At 37.1% G+C, this 24,070-nt stretch overlaps 1 protein-coding gene across 2 annotated transcripts in view; it reads left to right on the plus strand.

Annotated features, from left to right (window-relative positions):
- The window catches only part of schlank (ceramide synthase schlank), a 177,333-nt gene that overhangs the window by 27,504 nt on the left and 125,759 nt on the right, over nucleotides 1–24,070 (plus strand). For both annotated transcript variants that reach the window (XM_017610661.1, XM_017610660.1), the window contains exon 2: nucleotides 4,012–4,233. In XM_017610661.1, coding sequence (XP_017466150.1) covers nucleotides 4,012–4,233 — 222 coding nt within the window. The remainder of the gene's footprint in view (nucleotides 1–4,011; nucleotides 4,234–24,070) is intronic.

Genomic DNA, 24,070 nt, shown 5'->3' on the forward strand with positions numbered 1-24,070 from the left:
CGCTATAACGACAGGTATAAATGCTTGAAAGAAATATGTGTTGAGGCAAATCAGCTTTTTATTAATGCGGTTCTTGCGTAGGTATAAACAAGGTATACTTTTCATCCCATTTCGCGCCGATTCGCAAAGACTATTGATGAACAGCCTTCGCATAAAGGCAAATCCATGAAATAATCCATGGATTGCAATTTCGAAATTTTTTGCCCAAGGTGAAAAGAGCTTTGAACATTCTTTTCACAAATTAGTTTCAAGAACATTCAGGAATTTACCAGTGGTTTTTGGTAAATGTGTAACGAATCAGCATTAGCATTTTGAATATAAATAATATCGGTGGAGAATTGGAGAATACTGAAACCTCAAGTGAAAATGAAGTGTTTTGTGAAGAAAGACTAACCGCCTTAGGACGACATATCTCAAGGCATATCTGCGAGACATGTAGTCAACATTTTTTTATTTAATTTAGGAATTTCGATAATGCTATTAATTAATCGCTAGATGAAACCATTTATGTACATATGAACATACATACTTTATTACGTAGCTCATTTGAGTATGGTAAGAAAATAACTTGTGTCAAAACCAAGCTAATTGGACAATGTTTTCGAGTACTACTCATACTCATCATTTGAACATAAAAAAAAATTAAGCGGCAAATCTGTTTTACGAAAGTCATGTTTCCACATTTTTTTTACTGACTTAACACTTTTTAACGGTTGCCATCATTTTACATTAAAATAATGCAATATTTTAGCTGCTATAAATTTCGCACAGAAAAAGTAATAATTTCACCGAATGTGCAGCTGTCGGAAGGCAATTCCAAACTTCCGAGTTTATTTCTGCCATGAAGAAGCTTCTCATTAACTGTAGGTCCCTCCATTTGTGATACAACATCAAGACGCACACCGAAAATTAGAGAAGCTCGGCCAAACACTTAGCAAAAGTGTAAACGCCAAAACATTATTATTATTTTATTAAAGTTCAAATAAACAAATACATTTGCTACATAACAATGACTGTGTACAGAAACTGAATTGTGAATACAATTATTTCATAAAAATATGATTTTTTTGTTAATACACACGAGAGAAATACGTTTGTAAATATTTTGTATTTTATGTGCGCTTGATAAGGCAAGAAGGAGCTTATTTAAAAAAAAAAAAAAACCGATTTACTTAATTTTGAAGTAAATCATCGGCTTCGGTAATCGGCCGATTGTTAGAACAAAATCGAACGTTCGGTTCGACTTCGGTTTCGGCCGAAAAATCTACCTTCGGTACTCAACAAATAGCGCTTATTACCAGGGACGTGAACCGGATGAAAAATTTGGTCGGTTCGGTTCGGCGGTTCGAACCGTTGTTGCACTTTTGGATTGGTTCGTCAAAGCGGTTTTTCTAGTCTTTGAACCGGGGTTTCTNACCAGGGACGTGAACCGGATGAAAAATTTGGTCGGTTCGGTTCGGCGGTTCGAACCGTTGTTGCACTTTTGGATTGGTTCGTCAAAGCGGTTTTTCTGGTCTTTGAACCGGGGTTTCTGTTCGGTTCAACGGTTCGAAAAACAAAAAAATAACGCGCAAATTTAAGTGTCAATTGTCAAGTGCAACAACATGCAAGTTTAAGGGTCAAGTGAGATGGGCTGCCCTTACATTTGATATTGTCACATGGTAAAAAAACATGGTACGTATTACCATGTTTAACAAAAAAATAAAAATAGTGGGTACATTTATCTATTGAAAATTGGTTGAAACGAACCTTTAAACCTTTAAAGAAAGTGGTTCGGTTTTCGGTTCGGATCAAACATTTGTGGAAAATTTCATTTCGGTTAATGGTTCAGTTCATTAATAGAAAAAAGCGGTTTTCCGGCTCCAAACCGGTTCGGTTCAAAACCGGTTCACGTCCCTGCTTATTACAACAATTGAATATTCGATTTTAAAAAGGTATTCGAATAATCGTAGCTTTGCGACAATGGAATTAATGTCATTGACATTAATACACAATTGAAAAGTGAATTAATGTCAGAAATGTTAAAAACACTGTTGCCAACTTAGTGCTTTTCGCACTAAATTTAGTGCTTTAATTCAAAACGCGAAAATTTTTGAGTTTGGTGCTTGGTTCGTTTTTTGGTGCTTTTTTTTAGTTTGAAANCACAATTGAAAAGTGAATTAATGTCAGAAATGTTAAAAACACTGTTGCCAACTTAGTGCTTTTCGCACTAAATTTAGTGCTTTAATTCAAAACGCGAAAATTTTTGAGTTTGGTGCTTGGTTCGTTTTTTGGTGCGTTTTTTTAGTTTGAAAACACCAAAACTGTAAATCTGAAACAAAAATGGAAGTTAAATTTAGAGCAATTGGAATTTTCGTAAGGAACTTTACAAAAATGGAAACGAATTCATGGTACAGTAACAATCATAAGCGAATGAGCATATGTTTGTCAAAAAAATATTTGGCAACACCTTAAATCATGCCAGAATTACATACGGTAATTTGCCATTGCCTGCAAAAACGTCCATGTTTCTGGTACCAGGAATCGATCTTTAGACCTTTAGTTCGGGCTGAATTTGTTATATTTTTACGAATATTAAAAAAAGCACCAGAATCTCCTAACAGTAAAATGAACAACGAACCTTTTTAAAAAGGAATAATCGAGTAGGCAGCTATTTTGTACACAAAAAGATTTGTTCCACTATGCGCTATCCACTATGGGAAATCAAATTTTGTTATGTTTCTGGTGCGAAGCGGTCGGAAAGAAAAGTTCTTTACGTTCCTTTAGTTCACGAGATCCATAAGAGACTAAAAGTGTAGTCCACATAGTTCATGAAACTCAATTTTTTGTTGTTACTTTCGTTTGATAGGAATTGTAGAAAAAATTTAACAAAACGAAGAAAAATTAATATTTAAAAAGCGCAAATATAAATGAAACGGCAACGCTGGACACAGCTGCAAATAAGAAAATAATAACAAAAATGTCCAGTCGTTTGGACGAAAATATTTGAATTCATAGAAAGCAGAAGAAATTCGACCGCCGAGCAAGAAACATCAATTTATATTAATTTGAATCGGCATACCTACAATACAATTTTGTATGCATACAAAGTCCATTAAATGCTCCAATAAAAAATATGGTGTTTTTTTTGAGAAAAAATGCAAGTTTTCTTGGGTTTTGGTGCTTTTTCAAATTCAAAAACTTGGCAACACTGGTTAAAAAGCATGCAAGCTTTACGGTGATGTGTAATAAAGCCGAGCGGAAATAACATCCATGGAAACTATTTCTTATCGTCCATAGACAATAGTATTACCTTTTCGCAGGCGCAGTAATTCCATGGACATTATTGCTCTATCAGAAAAATATGGACAAAGTACACTTCTAACATGCTACATACTATGAACATAGTATACAGCTTTAAAAGTGCACAATACTACGGCGGACCGCGTTTCGCGTCGCAACGCGCCGTTTTGACACTTCACTTGGCACTTGTATATTCCACATCCTCTACTATACGTCAACAGTGACGTAGGTGCCAATTCGCTGGTGACGTGTGCCGATCCTTCCCTCGAGGGTGGTTTACATGATTTGGTGTACAGCTTTAGATCAACACCTGTGGAACAGGTTGGGGGCTTCTGGTTAAACTTTTTCTTTCTTTATGCTGAAATAAGTATACATATCGTTGTTTAAAGTACAAAATCGCGTTTAAACAAAATGCAAAACCGCGTATCAAGATAATGCAAAACCGCGTATGTGAGGTTGCATCAATTATTTTCTAGAGAGTAAAAACACTCATATTTCAAAAAGGTTCTATTTTTTATAAAGCAATCGCATTTCTGGCTAGTGTATTTCAGGACGAATGGATAAGGATTGAGCCAAGAGCTTGTGTGAGCAAATCCAATTTTTGGCAGCAAATGTCAGTTACGCTGTTTTGCAGAAAAACGATACGCGGTTTTGTACTTTAAACGATGATATATGTATTCATTCTTTGTAGCTTTTTCAACTAAATTGATTTTGTTTGAATTATTTAAGGTTCCGTCTTTGAAAAAACAAACTGATATGTCAGAACGTCAAATTCAGCGATGGTGGCGTTTAAGAAGAGCAGGAGACCGACCAACAACTCTCGTAAAATTTTGCGAGAATACATGGCGATGCATTTATTATACATATAGCTTCATTTTTGGCATCATCGTGCTATGGGATAAGCCTTGGTTTTGGGATATAAAGCATTGCTGGTATGGTTACCCGCATCAGGTGTGTATAACCCAATTGTTTTAATTGAAATCATATACATATGTAGTTATAATACGAGGGGAGGTCAACAAGTTAGGTGCAACAGGGTAAAATCCCTGGGCGCCAGACCTAACTTATAGCGTTTTCTTTTCTCGAAATAATGTTGCATTTAATCAGCCCTGCGCCAAGGTTGTCAAATTTTCGTGTTCTTTTCTCAGCATCTTCACATGCATATTGCGTGAATGTCGCACTCTGATAATGTTGCCATATAAGTGAAATTTTTTTCGAGAAAATAGAACGCCATTATTTTCGAAGTTACAAAATTTAAGAAGTAAGTAGGGTTATATCGTCAGTTGGCGCGCAATACCTCGTATCCGCCAAATGCAATGTCACGTATAAGATAGTCCTAAGATTTCGCGAAAGCGCGAAAAACTTATTTTCTTCAAAACGTTTGAATGGTTTTCTAACCTAACTTACTATACATGAGCTTCTACTGTATATAATTACATTTTTGAAGTAGGGAAGTATCCAAAATAAATTTTTTCTATGCCGCTCATACGTAGTATTGCATTTGGCAGATACGAGGTATTGCGCGCCAAGCGACGATATGTATTTAACCCTCAAACTGGCAAAACTTTAAATTTGGAAAAAGTGGCAAAAAAGTCAAACCGAACTCGAATGTGCTAAGAAAGAAAAGCTTCGCAGCGATGTACACATACAAGCGAACAAATGAGTGAGCATGAGAATAACCTCATATATTCGTGAAAGACGAGAACATAACAAGCAGCTTCTCGCAGCTATATCGGCTGCTTGCAGTGAAATTAACACCAGTGCACGGACTTCGAAAAAATTAATATTGGTAGATTTTGCATACAAAAATTGGTAGAAGTTGGTAGATTTTTTTAAAAGAAACATTATTATATAATTTTTACTCATTTAGGATAAATGAAAGCTAATTAAGGTAAAATGGTGTTACCAAAGCAGCTGAATTTTCGCCTTGGGGATTTATAATGTCAAAATGATGTATTTGTTGTAATTCTTATTGTCATTATGGGTAAAATTTGTTAGTGGAATTTTTGTTTTTGAACTTTTGCCGTCACCTTATTATATGAATTCGCCTTGGAATAAATTGTATTTCTTTATAAAACAATAAAACATTCTACAAAAAAGGTATAAATATGTAGCACATAAAAGTGGGCCCAAGTCATGGCACGATTCGAATCGAATGAAACAAAATGACAGCTGTTTTCTCTGAAATACATTTTGAACTGAAAAAGCGAAGCGCTACCAAAAGCTGTAAAGAAAATTCCCATTCGAAATTGTTTCGATATCGGATGTCTTGATTCTGGCCCTGTTTTACAATAAAACAAACAATTACTCTGCACTTCAAAATTTTTTGATTAAAATTAGTTTTGAAATGATTTAAGTTTACCTTTGGCAGTCTCCCACAAAAAACATATTGCAAACGAAAAATATTTCCATAACAGTTAGTTATGATCAAAGTTAACTCCTTATGTTTATTTTAGGTATGTTCCATGATAAATTATGTATACACTGTGTTCATTTAAATCTCTTTGCTTTCTTTCGGGAAAATATTGGTAGATTTTTAGCCTTTGTTGGTAGAAATGGTAGAAAATAAAAAACAGCTAAAAAGTTGGTAGATCTACCAATAAAGTGGTAAAGTCCGTGCACTGATTAACACCAGTCCGCTCTGCCTTTCGGTTGCCAGCAAAAAATAAAAAACTGATGCTCCCGTTATTGTAAAGTTGAATTCACCTTATGATCGTTCTCAGTTGCTGAAAGCAGTGGCGGTTTATTGTAAGGAAAAGAGACGGTCCATTGCTCTTAGCGACAAAGGAATTGGCGTTGAAGGGCAAATCTTTATTCATGAGTGCTTTACAAAGAGAAATCGTGAATTGATGCGTTTGCTATGCAGCTTAAAAAGCAAAAACGATTAACATCAGCGTTTTCATTTCGGGGGCATGTATATGTTAGAGGCCATCCACAAGCTGACGCTGTTAAAGTATCAGTCTTAAAAAGTATAGAAAGTACTGCAGCTATCAGTAAATAGATGTAAGATTATTATCATAATGTATGTAACTAGCATTGTCACCCTGTCAACATTTCTCCCTTATTTAGTATTATTGCTTTTCTATTTATCAACATACATCTATACTCTTTATGTCATTTCTGTCTCATTGTTATTTTTTCTGACTGTTAATTTAAACACGCCTTGCATACGCACCTTAACATTTATTAAAAATGTATAGTGAAATATGTGAGCTGGCTAGCAATCATGTAAGAGGGATTATTAAACTTTTGTCAGATCGCTACACTGGGTTTAATATTCGAAGCTTAAATGGTGGAAAAATGGATTATTTGAATTTTATTTTTAATAGCTTAAATATTGACTTAATCTGTATTACAGAAACGTTGTTCAAGGATTACATTGATGCTAAATGTTACGCCCTATGCGACTACTCGTTAGTAAGATGTGATAGAACGATTAAGATGCGAGGAGGTGGCATTGCTTTTTACTTTTAGAAATAAGACCAGCGAGCGCTCCGAGTGTACTATACAAGACATGCCTTTTTGGGCATAAAAATGTGTGAATGTATGTCAATTAGGGATGTTAATTTTTCGGCTTTTTCCGATCCCGGGATTTTCGGGATGGCGTTGTCACGATCCCGGGATCCGGGTATTAGTCCCGGGATTTAGATATTCATTACTTTTCAACAACTTGAATCGAAAAAATTGCTTCAATATTGTTTGAGAAGCTCTCCTACCATGAAATAAATAATAAATAAATGGGTTTGAAACCTATTTTTTTATTTAAAGTGGCGTTTTTATTTTTTCTCTCTGACCGCAGGATTTATATTGAAGAACTTTGTAATTTCAAAGACATGATTAATTCCAAAAATTATTAAAAAAATTCAATGCAATGTAGAATAGAAATATGGGTAACAAATGCAATAGGAAATTTCTTTAGAATTAAAAAAATTTTTAACAAGCCTCATTTCGGATACGTGGTTAGTGCGCTGTAAAATTCTAAAAATGTATATTTCTCCTTATAAAAAATTATTATTTTTTCTTAAAAAGCAAGGCCATATTTTAAAAAATTGCTAAAAATAAAAGTTATTTATAATTGTATAAGCTGTCCACAGAAAAAGAAGCAGAACGAATCGTTGACTTTTGGCCCTAATTTAATAGATTCTTGATTTGGGACCAGAGAACGAAAACAAACAATAGTAAACGTATCGGTATCGTTTAGTTTCGCTCATAGAAGGTAACGAAACACAAACGATTCAAATCACTCGGAAACATTTTGCGAGCGGTAACTTTACTCTGCTAGCGTTCGCGATAGCTGACGCAAACAAAACAATTGAATGCAGAGAAATAGGGAAACAAACGAAACACAAAGTTAGTGCTCACAACACAAAACTAAACGATTCGTTTAGTGGTCCTCTAGTATACATACATACCAGGGTTGTTGGGAATATTCGCTTTCGAATTCGCAATAATCAATGCGGAGCTTTTGCGAATGCGAATGTTGTGCAAGTGCACCGATAAAACGTATATTTGGCAAACAAAATGACAAATTGTTGCCACTATTTTTTGCCTGTGGAGATGCGACGTTAGGTCATGTTACCCGGGCGCCACGCTTGGGAGTATTTGTGTAAAAAAGCTGGTCAAATGTCATATTTATCAACTTTGATAAAAGTATCTTTAATCATATTATTTCCTAAGCTATATAACCGAGCTATCAATGAGCAGTCGTAGAAGCTCCTACTTCAACTTGACCTTTGACGTTCGTCAAAGAAAACATAGGTCTTTTAATAATTCTTTTTTTTCGTTTTCTGTGTTTTAAATACCTGCATTGGTTTCTTTCTATATTATGATTTTTTGGACCAATTTAAAAAAAAAAACTACTAGACATAAAGGAAGAAAGTGTGCACTATAATTTTAAACCAAATTTTCGTGATTTGCTTTTGTTGTTACATATATTCGTTTAAATCATGATACAAAAAAGAAGGTAGTTTCATTGTCACTTTTTCGTCGCCATATTAACAACCTGACAATTAAGCAGATTAAGACATTTCGTGCTACTATATCCAATATCTAAAATCCTTAAAATTGTATTAAGTTTTTGTTTATTTAAAGCATTTTCTTCTTAGAATCGAAATTTGAACAAGCAAACGGTCTTTTGTTGGATATGTTTCGGTTATTTGTACAACGGTTTCGGGTTATTGTGTCCACTCCTGCGATCAAAGGATTAAAATTTGGTTTGTTAATAAATTCGGTGTGAAATATGAACTTTTTTTGTAAAAAATACTGTGTAGCCGGAGTTGGGCAGATTATGGTTATTTTAGCGCGGCCGAAGACCTCCAACGCGAAAAGGTTTTCTGCGCGTAAATCCTGTGGTTGGCGTAACCCGAGTTTATATTTTCTGGCAAAATGCAAATTTTACCCCATTTTCAAATGGGTTCTCAGTGGTCAGAGAGGTGAAGGGTGACTTGCCTTAAAGTTTGCACCGTTCTCTTTCTAATGGGTGGAGTCATATTGAACAGTAAACTATATTTAAGGGGTTCGCCAGCTACCATAACAATCGTATTATGAAATTTCACACCGTTAAAAAAGTATTTGGTTGTGGTTTCAAGTCCTCTAAACATTTGTTTAGCCGTTCAAAAATTTACGACACACGACAATACGACACTTACGACAGACGTTCCCACGAAAGTCGGGTCTACGTAACCGGAACGACCCAGATTTATATCTGGCCAAGGACTGTCACTCCAGCAACACTCCCCAAAAACCCTTTGGGGAACTTGTATGCTTCTACAACAACAACAACACTTACGACACCTTGTGAACCACCTAAATATGCATTAAATTCACACCGAAATGTGTATATCAGAAACAGTTATCTTCGGTATAGAAAACGGTAATAGTCCTGGCTAGATACATTATAAAATAATCAGATGACAAAAAGGCACTAAAAAGTTTTTAAATGCTTACATATCGTCGATGTTTTTGCAAAACCGCCCATCGACCAGTTGCAAAACCGCCTAAATCGCCGTTGTGGCAAAAATGAGGTTTGGTAACCCTGAACTCCAGGCATCGGTATTTATGCATAAGAATCGTAAAATCGATATTAAAACAACAGATTTGTAAAATAATAGCTAGAGAAAATAGCGCCTTTCAAGGCAATGCCTTCAAAGAAAAACGCGTTTTTCGCTCTCCTGTAAAATTTGAACGCCGTAAGATAGGCGGTTTTGCAATTGGACGATGGGCGGTTTTGCAAAAACATCGACGTTATACATATGTATATGTTCACTAAAATTTAATTAATCTAAAAATAAAGTCTTTGGGAAGTGGTCATCGTATTTAGTATCAAATTTAAACATTTTTAAGATAAGATTTTAATTATTTTTAAACAGTAAATATTATTAAAACTATTTTATACTTNTAATTAATCTAAAAATAAAGTCTTTGGGAAGTGGTCATCGTATTTAGTATAAAATTTAAACATTTTTAAGATAAGATTTTAATTATTTTTAAACAGTAAATATTATTAAAACTATTTTATACTTATCCCAAATTTATGATATAAAATCCCCTCTACCAAAAAACTTAAATTGGGTAACGCTGCTTCGAATTTTTAACAATTGAGCAATTGTCAAAAATCTGCTTTTTAATCTAAAAGTTGTTTATTGAAACTACCTTCTTTTTTGTATCATGGTTTAAATCATTTCAAATTGGGAATTTATTTTTAGGAAAAATTTCAAAAACAGTAATTGTGTTTACTTGTCGGGCAATATTTTTTTTATATTGATATACATTGGATCCTTGGCTAAAAACTTCTGTGGCAAAACTGTCCCCTTACGTATCCTTTCTTTGCTATTTGAAGTCAAAGAGTAGGCTCCTTCAATTAGGATTTCCAGCAGAAATGTTCAATGTCTGGCTATAAAGAGAATCGATGCTCAAATAATTAAAAAAACTATTAGTCTGACCTTTAATTAGGCAACAATTACGTAACTATCTGAGACCCTCATCATTCGTGTTTCCAAAAATTCAAATGCTTATAAAAAATCTTGTTGTTTTTTGCTTTAAAAAAAAAAAGATAACAATATTCTGATCCGATTCGGCTGGCGGCCACGACTTTGAAAACAGAATTTTGTTCAAAATTTTCATTCCTGGAAAATAATAATTTATTTTCCATATCCACTTATTTAGCTTGCTATAAGCACAAATTTTTCTAACCAGTCGCAGAAGAAAAGATTAAAAATGAATTACAAAAACTAAAATTGAAAAAACGCTGATGGCGTTACAGGTTCCCCAAATTCTGAAACAGCCAAAGGAATGAGAATGAAGAATTATTTTGAAAAAGCTTTAGAAAAGCTGACACATCTGGTTTGGCTTGTAAACGGTATTTAAACAACGATCTCGCCGTTATGCTAGATTCTTCAAGTAAAGATGAAAGTCAGGAGGATACATCCGACATTTTCAGCCACGATACAATACTCATTACTTTTCATTAAATATTATAATATTAAAATTTTTGACTTCAATTACTAAATAAAATGAACATTATTAAAAATTACTAACTTTTCCATTTTTTATTTACCTAAGTAACTTAATTTACTTACCTAATTGTTTCTTAAAAATACTTGACATCTGCATTCGCATCCGCGGATGTTAGCTGTTAGACATCCGCATCCGCGTAGCTAAAATTTCTAGACTTAATTCTGATTAAAAAAACTAACTCGCAAGTCTAATTTAAGTATTTACTATCAAAACGTTAGAGTTTTGAATACCAAATTAACTGACTTATATTTGAAAGGTTTTTACTGCAATTATAATATTATTTCCTTGACTGAAACCTGGCTCAAATCTCATATTTTTAATTCCGAAATTCTTCCAAATGAATATCAAATATACAGAATGGACCGCGAGGGCAGAATCGGCGGTGGTGTTATTCTTGCGGTGCATTTGTCGATACCGTCCGAGGAAGTTAGTGTTCCTGTCATTGAATATACCGAATTTAAATGTGCACGTGTACAGGCTGGTAAGAGTTATGTTTATTTAACTCTTTGCTACATCCCTCCTAATTCTGCCATATCAGTATATACACAGCTGGTCTCTTTACTTGCGTCCGTAAATGCAATGCTTACGTCTACCGACTCTATGATTGTTTTGGGTGATTTTAATCTGCCACACATTTCATGGAACATTATTGACACCGATGTTGTACCAGTTTCATCTAGAGATAGTGACAATATATTTCTGGAGGAAATGGCTGAACTTTGCCTAAAACAAATAAATATTTGTCCAAATAAGTTTGCAAAGGTCTTGGATCTTGCTGTTGTTGTTGTAACGGCACTACTAAGCCCCGCCTTTTTCGGGTCAACATTCAGTCATTTTCGTCAAGCTCAACTAACGGGAGGCCCAGGAAACGTGCTGTTTCAATGGCGTCGGACCAGAGGGAGAGGGGTGTTAGCTGAGTCGGATTGAGCTAGCATGTGAAGAGGTGGTCGGTGTCGTGTGGAGATTCTCGAGTCTTGACAGGTAACTGTTGAGGCTTCTCTTGAAGCAGAGGGCTGTTTGGGTGTTCGCTTCTGTGACACTTTACCAGAAATTGCTTACAAAGCATTTTGTTGTGTTCCCTTACGGGGAGCACGCGGGCCTCGCTGTGTAGGTGGTGCTCAGGCGTCATCAGAAGGCACCCAGTCGCTGTCCGGAGTGCGGCGTTCTGACAAGTCTGTAGCTTCGTCCACTGCGTCCAACTAGTCCCCGGCGTCCAAACTGGCGCAGCACAGTTTAGAACCGGCCGGCCAATTGCCTTGTATGTTGCCAGCAACGTTTCTTTGTCTTTGCCCCAAGTGATGCCGGCGAGCGACTTGAGGACCTTGTTGCGGCTCTGTACTTTATTGACAACTGCGGTTGTGTGCGTGGAGTAGGAGAGCAGGCTATCGAAGGTGACCCCTTGTTTACAGTCGGTATTGGTGTGCCATCGACGTGTATAACTAATTCTAGCCTGACCTCCTTCATCCAGGTGGTGAAGAGGGTCGCCGTTGATTTCGTTGGGGAGAGTGTTAGGCTCCTTGCAGTAAAGAAGCGAGAAAGGCTGGAGAGATAGTCGTTTACTTTTGAGCAGAGGTCATCAATTCCGTTCTCGGACGCCAAAATCGAGCAATCGTCAGCGTATGAGATCAGGGAAACTTACTCAGGTGGCTGGGGAAGCTTCGAGATGTAGAAGTTAAATAATAAGGGAGAGAGAACACCACCTTGTGGAATCCCTTGTTTAATTCTTCTTGGTTTCGAGGTTTGATTTCGGATGATTACTGACGACTGTCGACCACTCATATAATTCGCCGACCATCGCTTCAGTCCCGTGGAAGTCAGCGTGGAATGGCAGACGGTGTCAAACGCCTTTGACAAGCCCAGCGCTACTAGGACCGTTCTCTCACAGGGCGGTTTCGATTTAGGCCACGAGTTATTTGGGTGTTTATGGCGTTAAGTGCTGTTGTTGTGCTATGCACTTTACGGAATCCGTGCTGGTGCTTCGCTGGGGTCAGGTGGCAGTTGAAGTATGGGAGTAGCAGGGCCTCAAGTGTCTTCGCGGCCGGAGAAAGGAGCGCTATCGGGCGATAAGAGTCAACTTTGCTGGTGGGCTTCCACGGCTTAAGCAGTGGGATCACTCACCCTGATTTCCACACATCAGGAACGATGAGAGTGGCCATAGACAGGTTGAGGACCTCCGTTAGGTAAGCTTTGGAGGCTTTCGCCTTCCCGATAGCTCCCTTCACTTCACAGCTGATGAAAACAAGTTGTGCACTGTTTTTTGTCAGCTTGTGCAGCCTCCTGGACACTCGACGTTTGGCGCTGACGTCCGACGAAGCGCGACCTTCGAATGAGATTTCCACTCTGTCATCACGCTTCGTTGGGTTAGACAAGGACCTCACGGTTGACCAGAGCTTACTCACACCAGATGTGAAGTTGCAGGCCTTCAAGTGCTCCCCCCACTTTTTCCGCTTGTGATGATTTACCAGTTGCCGAATCTCCAAATTAAGGTCCCTCAGACGAGGGTCCGCGGGATCGACCTGGCGTAGGTGGTCACGNACGGTTGACCAGAGCTTACTCACACCAGATGTGAAGTTGCAGGCCTTCAAGTGCTCCCCCCACTTTTTCCGCTTGTGATGATTTACCAGTTGCCGAATCTCCAAATTAAGGTCCCTCAGACGAGGGTCCGCGGGATCGACCTGGCGTAGGTGGTCACGCTCATTTGCTAGTACAGCTTCTTCGGCCGGGAAATTTGGGCGGACTTCCGCGATACGTCCGGACGGGATGAAGCGAGCCGCTGCGGCAGTGACTACCTTGCGGAACTGGCGTTCGCCAGCATGTACGTTTGTGGGTGTGGGAAGGGCGGCGAAGCTGCCCTCGGTAACTTCCGCGAAGCCGCCTGAATCAGCTTTGTTAAAGTTGGTGTAGGTTCGGTGGTCCGCGGGAGCAAAGTCGGTAGGCTTATTGATCGAGGTGATTATGGGTAGATGGTCTGATGCTAGTGTTAGCATAGGTCGCCATGATATGCTATTGATCAGACCAGCGCTAGCAATTGTGAGGTCTGGCGAGCTGCTGCAGCTACCCACAATCCTGGTGGGGGCGTCGTCGTTCATGGTGCAGAATGTCGAATCGTCTTATCTGCTCAGCCAAAAGATTTCGCCTACGATCATTGGCCAGGCTTGAGTGCCAGAGGTCGTGGTGCGCGTTGAAGTCACCTACTACCATTCGGTTTTCACCTCTGAGTAGCGCACCTATGTCAGGGTGACATCCTGCCGGGCAACAGGTGACAGGGGGTATATAGACGTTAAATATTTCGAGCTCGACATCGGCTGACCGGACAGCTATGCCCTGACATTCTAGGGTGGTGTCCCTCGGGTCGATGTCTTTTTCGATAAGCCGATACTGCACTGTGTGGTGTAGGATGAACGATAATCCGCCACCATTACCTCGCTCGCGATCTTTACGAAACACATTGTAGGCGGCGCAATCCGACAGAGTTGAGTTGGTGTGCAGCTTCGTTTCTTGGACCGCAGCTATCAATATGCCATGCCGACCCATCAACCTTACTCTGGAGTCCGTTGCGGGGGAGTTGAGGTTTGCTGCTGCCCAGAGGAGCTTCTCGGAGCCGTGCAGGCTCTTCGGGTGTTGGGTGCATTGCTCGAGCGGGTAGCCGTGGAGGCTGATTGTGCCGTTTGGCTTGAGCAGCAGGGAGTCACATAGCTTGTGGTCCACTCCCGATGAGACCTAAGACCAGAGCAGGTTCTTAGGTGACTCCATCCGTTGCATGAGTTGCACCTAACCGAAGTGGAGTTCGGTTGGAGTCGATTCTGGCAAACAGCAGAAATACGTTTCTGGTCCGGGTTGGGCTCAACGCCCGCCCGGAGAAGAAGGATGCGGAGCAATCCGGCTGCAAGGAGGTGCTTCATGGACGAACAATGATTGAAGGGGATCGCCGATCTAAGCGGGGGTAGGTCGCCGAAACAACAGCCATTGGTCGGGTAAAACCCGAGTAATTCCGGGACGTAGAACCGGCTGTCGTGGGAATGAGGTCTTGGATCTCGTTTACGTTGATGATGTTCCGAAGTCCTCTATTAATCGGTGTGATCCCCTAGTTTTGCCAGAGGATGCATACCATCCCCGAAAATCTATTATCACTAATTTATTGGAGTTCACAACTTATGTCTCAAACAACTTATGTCTCACACCGATTTCAGTAAAGCTTTTGACAAAGTATGTCACTCACTATTTTTAAAAATTGTTCTTCCAACATCATTAAGGTTTCTTCAGGAGTTCCTCCGGGAAACCACCTTGGTCCGATTCTGTTCCCGATATTCATTAATGATATTTCTTCTATAATAAAATATTCTAAAATTTTAATCTATGCCGATGATGTGAAACTTTTTAAAACATTGTCCTCTATCGAAGAAAGGTCTTTGTTACAAGCGGATCTGAGCAACGTGGTTAGTTGGTGTAATGCAAATTATATGCCACTTAACCTTAAAAAATGTAAAGTTATGTGTTTCTCTCGAAGGGCAGTTCAACTAGCTGTTTATTCAATTTCAAATTATAATCTGGAGCAGGTATCCAGTTTCGTTGATCTTGGTATCACAATGGATTCCAAACTCAATTTCAACCTTCATATTAATATTACAGTCAATAAAGCCAAAGGCGTTTTTGCATTTGTAAAGCGATGGTCGAAAGAATTCAAAGATCCTTATGTTACAAAAGCTCTTTTTACCACTTTACTAAGACCTATACTAGAATACGGATATATTGTTTGGAATCCCCGGTACCAAGTTCATTCAGATAGGATTGAATCAATTCAAAAACAATTCTTGCTTTTTGCATTGCGTGATTTTAACTGGGACTCTTACACTAGTCGGAGGGTGAAAACCGTTGGGATTAATTAATTAAAAAAAAAAAACAACAGCTGGTTGGAATTTACGCAAATCCCTAAATTGAATTTGATGGTTTGAAAGTTAAAATAGTAAAATGCGACTAATTAAACTTGTAAGGAGAAAGTAATTATTCCTTTAGTCAGTGAACTGTGTCAGGAAAAGACTTCGGGATTTGTTTTCTTACGTTTTCAATTTTATACTTTTGAATGTAAATAAAATTTCTATCAGCTGTTCGTTTAACTTGCAAGTTTCTGCAAATTTTCTGTTCGCGTACTATTTTGGATTTTGAAAATTTGGCCAAAATAGATCTTTTGAATTTTCTTTAATATCTATCTTGCGTACATTAGAATAATAATAAAATTAATGTTTTTCATTTCTAATAATTTTATTTAAAAATAAAATTTTTGTTTTGTTGTTTTTTTGTGGCTCTTTGTAGCATTTAGAATTTACATGTGGCTCTTTTCGGCCTCATCCTTACCCACCCCTGTAATAATTCATTGAAATGATTGAAAATTTTGAATTTTACTTTTTAAACCGCTAATTCCTATAATTCAAGTTGAATTTGAATTTTCAAAATGTGGAGTCCCTGCTATACATATGTTGCTTAGAAATATAGCCTTTTCAAGAGCCTTCGGATTAAAACCTAGATTGTAATAACTGAATCGTTTAAATTAAATGAATTTAATTTTTAAACAGCTGGAAACGTTTGTACAACAACTCAGTAATATTTTAAATGTTCAATCTGAAGGTTTCATAGCAATCTTTCATTTGACACCCATATGTTAATTTTTCAGATAAGCATGCGAATAATTAATTTAAATCTGGCTTTCCGAACCGGTGGCAACCCTGTCCAAAATACTATAATATAATTTTCAAATCTATCTTTACCAAGTTCCTGTACTCTATCAAAAATATTTTCTGAGATATGATATGCGGTATGAAAATTCCGTTTTATGGAAGGTGCCACGCCCCTCGTATAATCGAGATTAAATCTATCCTATATTTTAAGTTTTGCTAAATGGCACCAGTGTACAAAATTTAAAAAAGCGTAACAAATAAACAAACTCACTTTCGGATTTATAATATTAGTAAGGATGACTAGATAAGAATATTACTCATACGCCATGTATGTACTATTAATGATAATAAGAACTACTTGACAAAAATCAACACCAGGGTGAGCCGAAATACACAAAGTGAAAAATAAAACACATAAGAAAAAAAGAACAAAAGTCTGGAGAACGTCCTGCTAGAGAACAGGTAAGAAATAGTTTGAAAACATAACGTTAAGAAGGAAAAGTTTTTTCAGTGAAAACCACGGATGTTAATTCTAAGCCAGAGGAAAGCTGGATCATTTCAACGTCCAGATCTTTTTTCAATATGGTGAACTGTCCATTTATGGAACAATTTTTTATTTTCTGTGAAAGAAAAGTTCGTGTCTAAGTCTTTCGTTAAGTTTATTTGCATAATTATCTTTCAGTTCTTTTTTGAGTAACATTAATATTCAAACATTTCAGAGTCATGGAACGCTATGAGACAGTTCAGAGAAGATTTGTTCCATTTTCGTTCTCTGTAAGAAAGTTCCTGGGACTTTACCTCCCAAATTGTTCTTCGAGAGAAAGTTCCTTAGAATTCTGTTCCCGTTTCTTCCTTTGCCAAAACGTTCAGGAGAAATTTGTTAGCATTTTGTTTTCTTAGAACTGTTACCGAAAGTATTGTTCGCATTTTGTTCTCTCTGGGAACGTTCCACAGGGTTTTGTTTTTATATAATTCCCAATGAGAACGCTCTCGTCAGTTTGGTTCCCATTTTGGTTTTGGTTTTGACGCGTTCTTGGTAGGGCTGCCATAATCCTGAACCCTTCGACCAGGACACTTATCATCCAAATCAAAAACGAAGATACAAGTGAATATGGTGCCAATATATTCCCTGTAAGTACAGTTGCTTTGGTTCAGATATAAGCAAATTATTGTGGCACAGTCCGTAGAGCTGAATGATTGATGGTCATGAAATGCTCAAGTTCTGAATTTGTTTAGTCATAAAAGAACAAATTTCTCGTGGCGGTGACGTACCACCTCTAGCAAATTTCCGCATATCCTACAACGCGCTTATGATCCATTTTTGCCATTTTATATAACCTGAAGATAATTTAGGTAGGCTGTCTTAAGTGAAGCCATTCTTAAAGGCTTACCCAACAAGGACTGAAAATGTGCTTCCCTGCATGCTTCCTAGAAAGGTGTTTCCTATTTACAATTTACGCGAATGTACTTAAATACTTAAATAAATGTTTATATTACTTAGCATTACAAATAGGCATTTAAAGTCTAAATAAAACTTTTTGATATGAACCTTAAATAAATTCCTTAAAGAAGTATGATTTTTATGAATTAAGAAAAACTTTAAAAGAACTTCAGAAGGCGTCCTACAAAAGCCCTTCTGAAAGCTCTTTTTTGAGTAGCGAAAGCAGAAGCCCTCCAATTTGTGCAACTCCATACAAAAAATTAAGGAGAAAGGAAAGAAAGGCCCGAGCCGAGGCGAGTTGCCTCGAACAGGCCCATACTCTGGATATCAGAGGACGTGGCATTTTGCAAATACGTAAATACACACACATATAATGCTCAGAAATCTACTGAATCAGTTGAACCATTCTGCTAACTACATAGGCAACATTAATTTGCTGAACACTAAAGGAATGATTCCTCTTGTTTTGTGTATCGTTGTTGTTTTGTTGTTGTTGTTGTAGCGGCTACAACAACCCCGCCCAGATCGGTTGATATCTCAGTCGTTGTCGTCAAGTTCCACTAACGGCAGCCGTAGGAAGCGTGCAGCCTCTATCGGGCACGGTGGGCAGGAAGCGAAGATAGGTTGCATAAAAATGTCGACAAAATCTGAAAGCACGGTTGTATTTGTTGATATCTTAAGGTTAAGAATCCGCTTAAATTGAAATCCTAGCTGCTCCTGTTTTAAAGCTATCCACATTTTATATACTTCTGATAGGATATATTTGCAAAAGAGGAAGGCGTACCTCTCGATAATTAGAGCATATTTATACGAAAAGAAATCTCATACAAATCTGTTCCCCTTTTTTAACTCACTAAAACGGATCAAATCAATGTGAAACATTTTCATTTTTTCCTACCGAAAGAATAATTGATCGAGATTTATTGGGCGCTACCGGTATACAACTTAAATAAAACACCACAATTACCTTTTTCTGTAGCGTGAACTTTCTCATTACAAACACTTTCAATATCGCAATATATGTATGTATGTATACAATATTGTATGCTATATAATACGGTAGTAATTTTTTATTAAAGGTTTGTTGCTATAAGCAAGTAGCGCAGGCAAGTCGCACTGCGCTTGTGCAAGAAATAAAAATGCTCTAACTTAGGCCAACGGTACTCCTCATAATAAGTAAATAAATTCAAAGCTTGTATGAGATTTATTTTGGTATTTATGTACTCTTCTGTCAGGAAATAATGACTATTGTACATCCAGAACACAAATGCGATCATAAAGAAAATCGCATGAAAGTATGCGCTTTGTGTGTAGGGCTGCCAGACGTCCCGGTTTTCCCGGACATGTCCCGGTTTTAGACTATTTGTCCCGGTGTCCCGGTCCAACCTTAAAATGTCCCGGGTTTCATTTAAGTGTCCCGGTTTTCGATTTGATTGCACAAATTTTGCTTAAAAATGACTACGCTGAGAGAAAAAACGCGTTGTAATATTAAGAAAAATTTTATGAATTTACTGGGGGAAATAACGCATAGTAAACATGAATATTTTTTATTTGATTATCGTTTTGAAATGTTCGTACTTAAAAACAATACTTTCATACCACGCACACGTGGTGTTGAATCAAACTGAACATTTGAATGCACATTTACATGTCTGGCTGTAGCTGAGTGCACGAAGATGCTTGCCACAATTTGCTAATTTCCAGAGCGTCAGGGTTCAAATCCCATTACAGACAGCATGGAATTTAAATAAATTTTTTTTTAACTTAATTATGAAAAAGCATCCGTTAAGTGCAAAGCGCTTCATTTTATTATTGGCGTATTTCAATTGAATATTTCTATACTAAATACTAAAATTTGTATACTTAAATTATTACGAGTTGGGTTGGTGCTCTTTCATATGCGATTTTTTTTTTAAATGTAGCACGTTTTGCATAAGCAATAGTTGATGATTAATATAAGTATGTACCTAAATACGTTAAAATGACATGCACAGAGTTTTACAATTATAGCAAAAGCCAGAAGTTTTGAAACAAGCTCACAGCAACGAAACAAATGACTGATATTTTAATGTTACCTTGTATTTATTTTTTTTTTTCGTGAAACCTAGATTACTTATAAGTACCGTGCCGTACAAAATTATTGGCTCGGAGACACTTTCATCTGATCACAATTTCTAATCAGATCTTTTAGAAAAATGTTTAAAATGTAGCTTTTGAGCCAATTAGTAAAGTGCAAGTCTGAAGTTACCAGAAAATTTCGTTGATTTTTTGCAATTATTTATTTTTTGCTGACAGTGTCTTCCACATACAAAAAAATGTCGAACATAGTTTGTATGGAAGAAACTCTCAGTAAAAACAATACCAAATATATTGCCTCGTTCAAAGCCATGAGCAAAATCGTGAATACATGGTTTTCCGCAAAACAAGCGGATCTTAGTAATTTTGATAAAAATCTTAACGAACTCCGCACAGCTTTGAAAAGTACTGGAATTTCTCAAACTGTCAAAATCCATTTTATCCTTAAACATTTAAAGCAATCTATTTCATTCTTGAATAACGATGGTTTAGGATTATGGTCCGAGCAGGCCGGGAAGTCAGTTCATAGGGAATTCATTAAATTCTGGGATAGATTCAAAATAAATATGATTGATAAACCAACTTTTGTGAGTCGCCTGAAGAAAACTGTAATGACATTTTCATTCCAGCATATATAAAAACTTAACTAAATAATAAAATATTTAAATACTAAAATGTGTGACTATATTATATGGTAAGCCAACAAAAAAAATAAAAGGAAACAAAAAACAAATATAAAAAAATAAAGCAAGAAAAAAATATAAAAAAATAAAACCAAAAAAAGAACAAAGAGGTGCAAAGTAAGTTGCCTCTACGTGGTGCGCCTTGGAAACGATTGAAACCGGCTAAAAACTTACATAAACTTATATTTTCACATAATATATATACACACATTTACTCACACATACATTGTTGAATATTTAATGCACAAGGATGTTTTTCTCTTTCGCAAAAGTCGGTCCTATCATAGCTATGTAAAATGTGGATATCTTTAAAACAGGAGCAGCTAGGATTTCAATTCAAAGGGATTCTTAACCTAAAAATATCAACAAATACAACCTGCTTTCAGTTTTTGTCGACATTTTTATGCAACCTATCTTTGCTTCCTGCCCACCGTGCGGGTCGGTTCACAGGGACAAAACCGTTAGGGTTGTCATTTGGCACATCCGCATTCAGTCTACTCAGGTATGAGTTTAACCTGCTGCAGTAGCCAGAGCGAAGTTGGGCTATTGTTGTTCGTGTCTCCCGAGGCAGATGAAGCTCCGTCTCGTCTATGTTTTTTTTTGTGTATCGTGTTATGTTTCGATTTTGCTCAGGATGAGTACCTTTACCACAATCGAAACCATGCAAGTGAGCAAAAGAACAAACGATTCGTTTGGTTTGTGCTTGGCTGCCGTTGAAACGTATCGTGTATTGTTAGCGCTCGGGAACATTATAAGAAAAGGAACACAAACTTTTCGTACTTGCTGTGGCAATGGGTGGTGATACGTTCAGTTTGTTTCAGTACTCTGTTTGGGACCAGTGTGCGCCGCGCAGCTCAGCGACGCTTCTTCCCTTAACTGGTATGCTATGTCGCGTGCACTCTTCAACTAACCTGTCTTTCTTTAAGAGATATATCCAGTCAAGAAAGTCGACGTTCAGCGTTTTGATGTTATTTTCGCTTATCCGTGTGTCATTCGTTGGTTGTGGTGTGTTCGGTGAATCCTCTTCCGCAATGTTGGTGCTTATTGATCCTGTTGCACATGCGCCTGCAAAGCTGGGTCCCTCTCGGGAGCCATTTATAAGGTGAGTTTCGTCTAAGGCTGAGGTGTGCTCAGTCAATCCAGTGCCGGACGGAGGTCCCACTTTCCCACCGAAATAAAACCCACTAACTTAGTGTATTACCTCGAACACACACACACGCGGCACTATGATCAGAGTGCGGGCAACCTTACGTTTTTAATTTAACGGTTTTGTTCGCGTTGGAAGTGGTTGCTCAAAAAAATACTGTTGAACAAATTCGTTCAAAACCCGACATTTTCGAGATCAAAAATAAAATTCAAATTAAAGATACAACATTTTTTTTTTCCATAAGTCAATAAATGGATTGGATTAAAAGAATAAGTTAATGATTAAAAAACATCTTATCGAGTTATAATATACAAAAATCAGTTAGATTAACTAAATTTAATAAAAAAAACCGCACTCGTTTACTTTATCCCAATGTTCACATCAAATGTGGTACTTCATAATATTGACCATTAACACATGTTTAAAACTTCTCTTCGGTCAACTCCCACGGTAAAAGTTTTAAGCTAAAAAGTAACAGGGTGATATCTTCTTAATACTAAATTTGTGGAAGTTGACTCGGTTTTCAAAGGTCTATGAGCGAATCTAGGCAGTCTCTTTAAAACTCGATCAGCCTCCACAATGGGCCCAGAAAATTGCTAGGATAAGTACGGTGACGATCCGTCCTGTTTATACGGGACAGTCCTCTTTTTTGACCAATTGTCCTGGCAATTAATTTATTAAATGTTCTGTATTTCTTTTAATATCCTCTATTTGTCCCGTATTCGGGGTTCGGTATTTCGACGCCTTAAAAGCTCAATAAAATGACATGCCTATGAACCAGTCTGAATGCCTGTGTTTCGAATCGAGGAGCATATCGATGGCTGAGTGGAAGATCGACCTATCTCGGCAGCCAGTTCGAAAACATTCTATCTCAAAAAACTTTTCAAGAACGCCCTATTTCAGAATTCGTTTCAAAAACGCCTTATCTCAGCTGCCGATTCAAAAACGCCCTATATCAGCATATTTTCAATACGTTTTGAAGTGAGATAGGGCGTTTTTGAACCGAATTTTGAGATAGGGAGTTTTTCAATAAAATTCTGAAATAGGGCGTTCTTGAAAAGTTTTTTGAGATAGGGCGTTTTCGAACTGGCTGCCGAGATAGGTCGATCTTCCACTCAGCAGTCGATATACAGTGACCAAAATATAAATTAGGATTCTACATTTTAGCAAGGTTCGGCTATATTTCTTTTGTTTATTTAATGTTTATATATTTTTTTTTTTAAGTAAAGGTCTTTTCCTAACAAAAACCATATAAATCGATATTTCCGACTTTGTGCAAAAACTATGAGAATGAATTCTGCAAATTTTCACCAAAATTTCAAACTTTTTAATCAGAGCCTTTAGAAAAAAACTTGGTTGCAGTTTTGTAGCTCATTAAAATTTAGTATAATAAAGTGCAAGTGCAACGTGCTGCTAATTTTCTTCCCTATCAACAAATTGTCGAGCATACTAACCTTGCATGAAAAAATGCGTAGCACCGTCGACAAAAAAATTGCCAAAAATCAACGGTAAGTCCTAGCTACTTAAAACTTGCACTTTATCGTACTAAAGTTTAACGAAAATTTTGTAAAAAATTGTTTGAAGTAAAAATCTCGAGAAAAGATATCCTACAAATTTGTGATGTTACTATAAGGATGCTGTTTCAGGGCTAATACATACATCTATGATCATTTAAGAAGGTGTTAAGCTCTGTTAGCTTTTATGGAAAAAATTTGCAAAATTATTGTTTGTACCGTATTCGGCTCGCATAAATATGGTCACCCTAAGGATAAGTCCCATTTACGTCAAATCGAAATATACACTAGTGCAACTCAGAACACGTCGCAAATTGACATTTTTGGCGAAATGGCAACGTTGCGAACAAAGTTGTATGAACGACCTATCGCAACTCCGAATTACAAATGTAAATGCCGCGCTTAGGTGAAAAATAACAGTTTTTACACTTTTTCTTGAAGTATTCGAGGACAATGCAATATCATGTGTTTCGCGTTTTTTTGTTTATTTTATTCCCTTATATTTGCGGTCGCTGCACAGTGCTTTGTCACATAGGCAAAATTAAAATAAAATAAAGTGCTTAGAATATTTAAGTAATATACATTTTTGTAAAGCTAACATGGTACCTTTAATAGATTTGTAAGTTTAATTTACCAACTCTTCGTTTTGTTAACAGTAGAGGGCGCTAAATTAAGCAAATTGTTTAGGTACAAGGGTCGTTCTTAAAAAACATGACCATTCTGAATTTTGTAATTTTTAA

Source organism: Rhagoletis zephyria, unplaced genomic scaffold (assembly GCF_001687245.7).
Source record: "Rhagoletis zephyria isolate East Lansing unplaced genomic scaffold, Rhagoletis_zephyria_1.1 Rzeph_scaffold_00329, whole genome shotgun sequence".
In the NCBI taxonomy this organism is placed as follows: Eukaryota; Metazoa; Arthropoda; class Insecta; order Diptera; family Tephritidae; genus Rhagoletis; species Rhagoletis zephyria.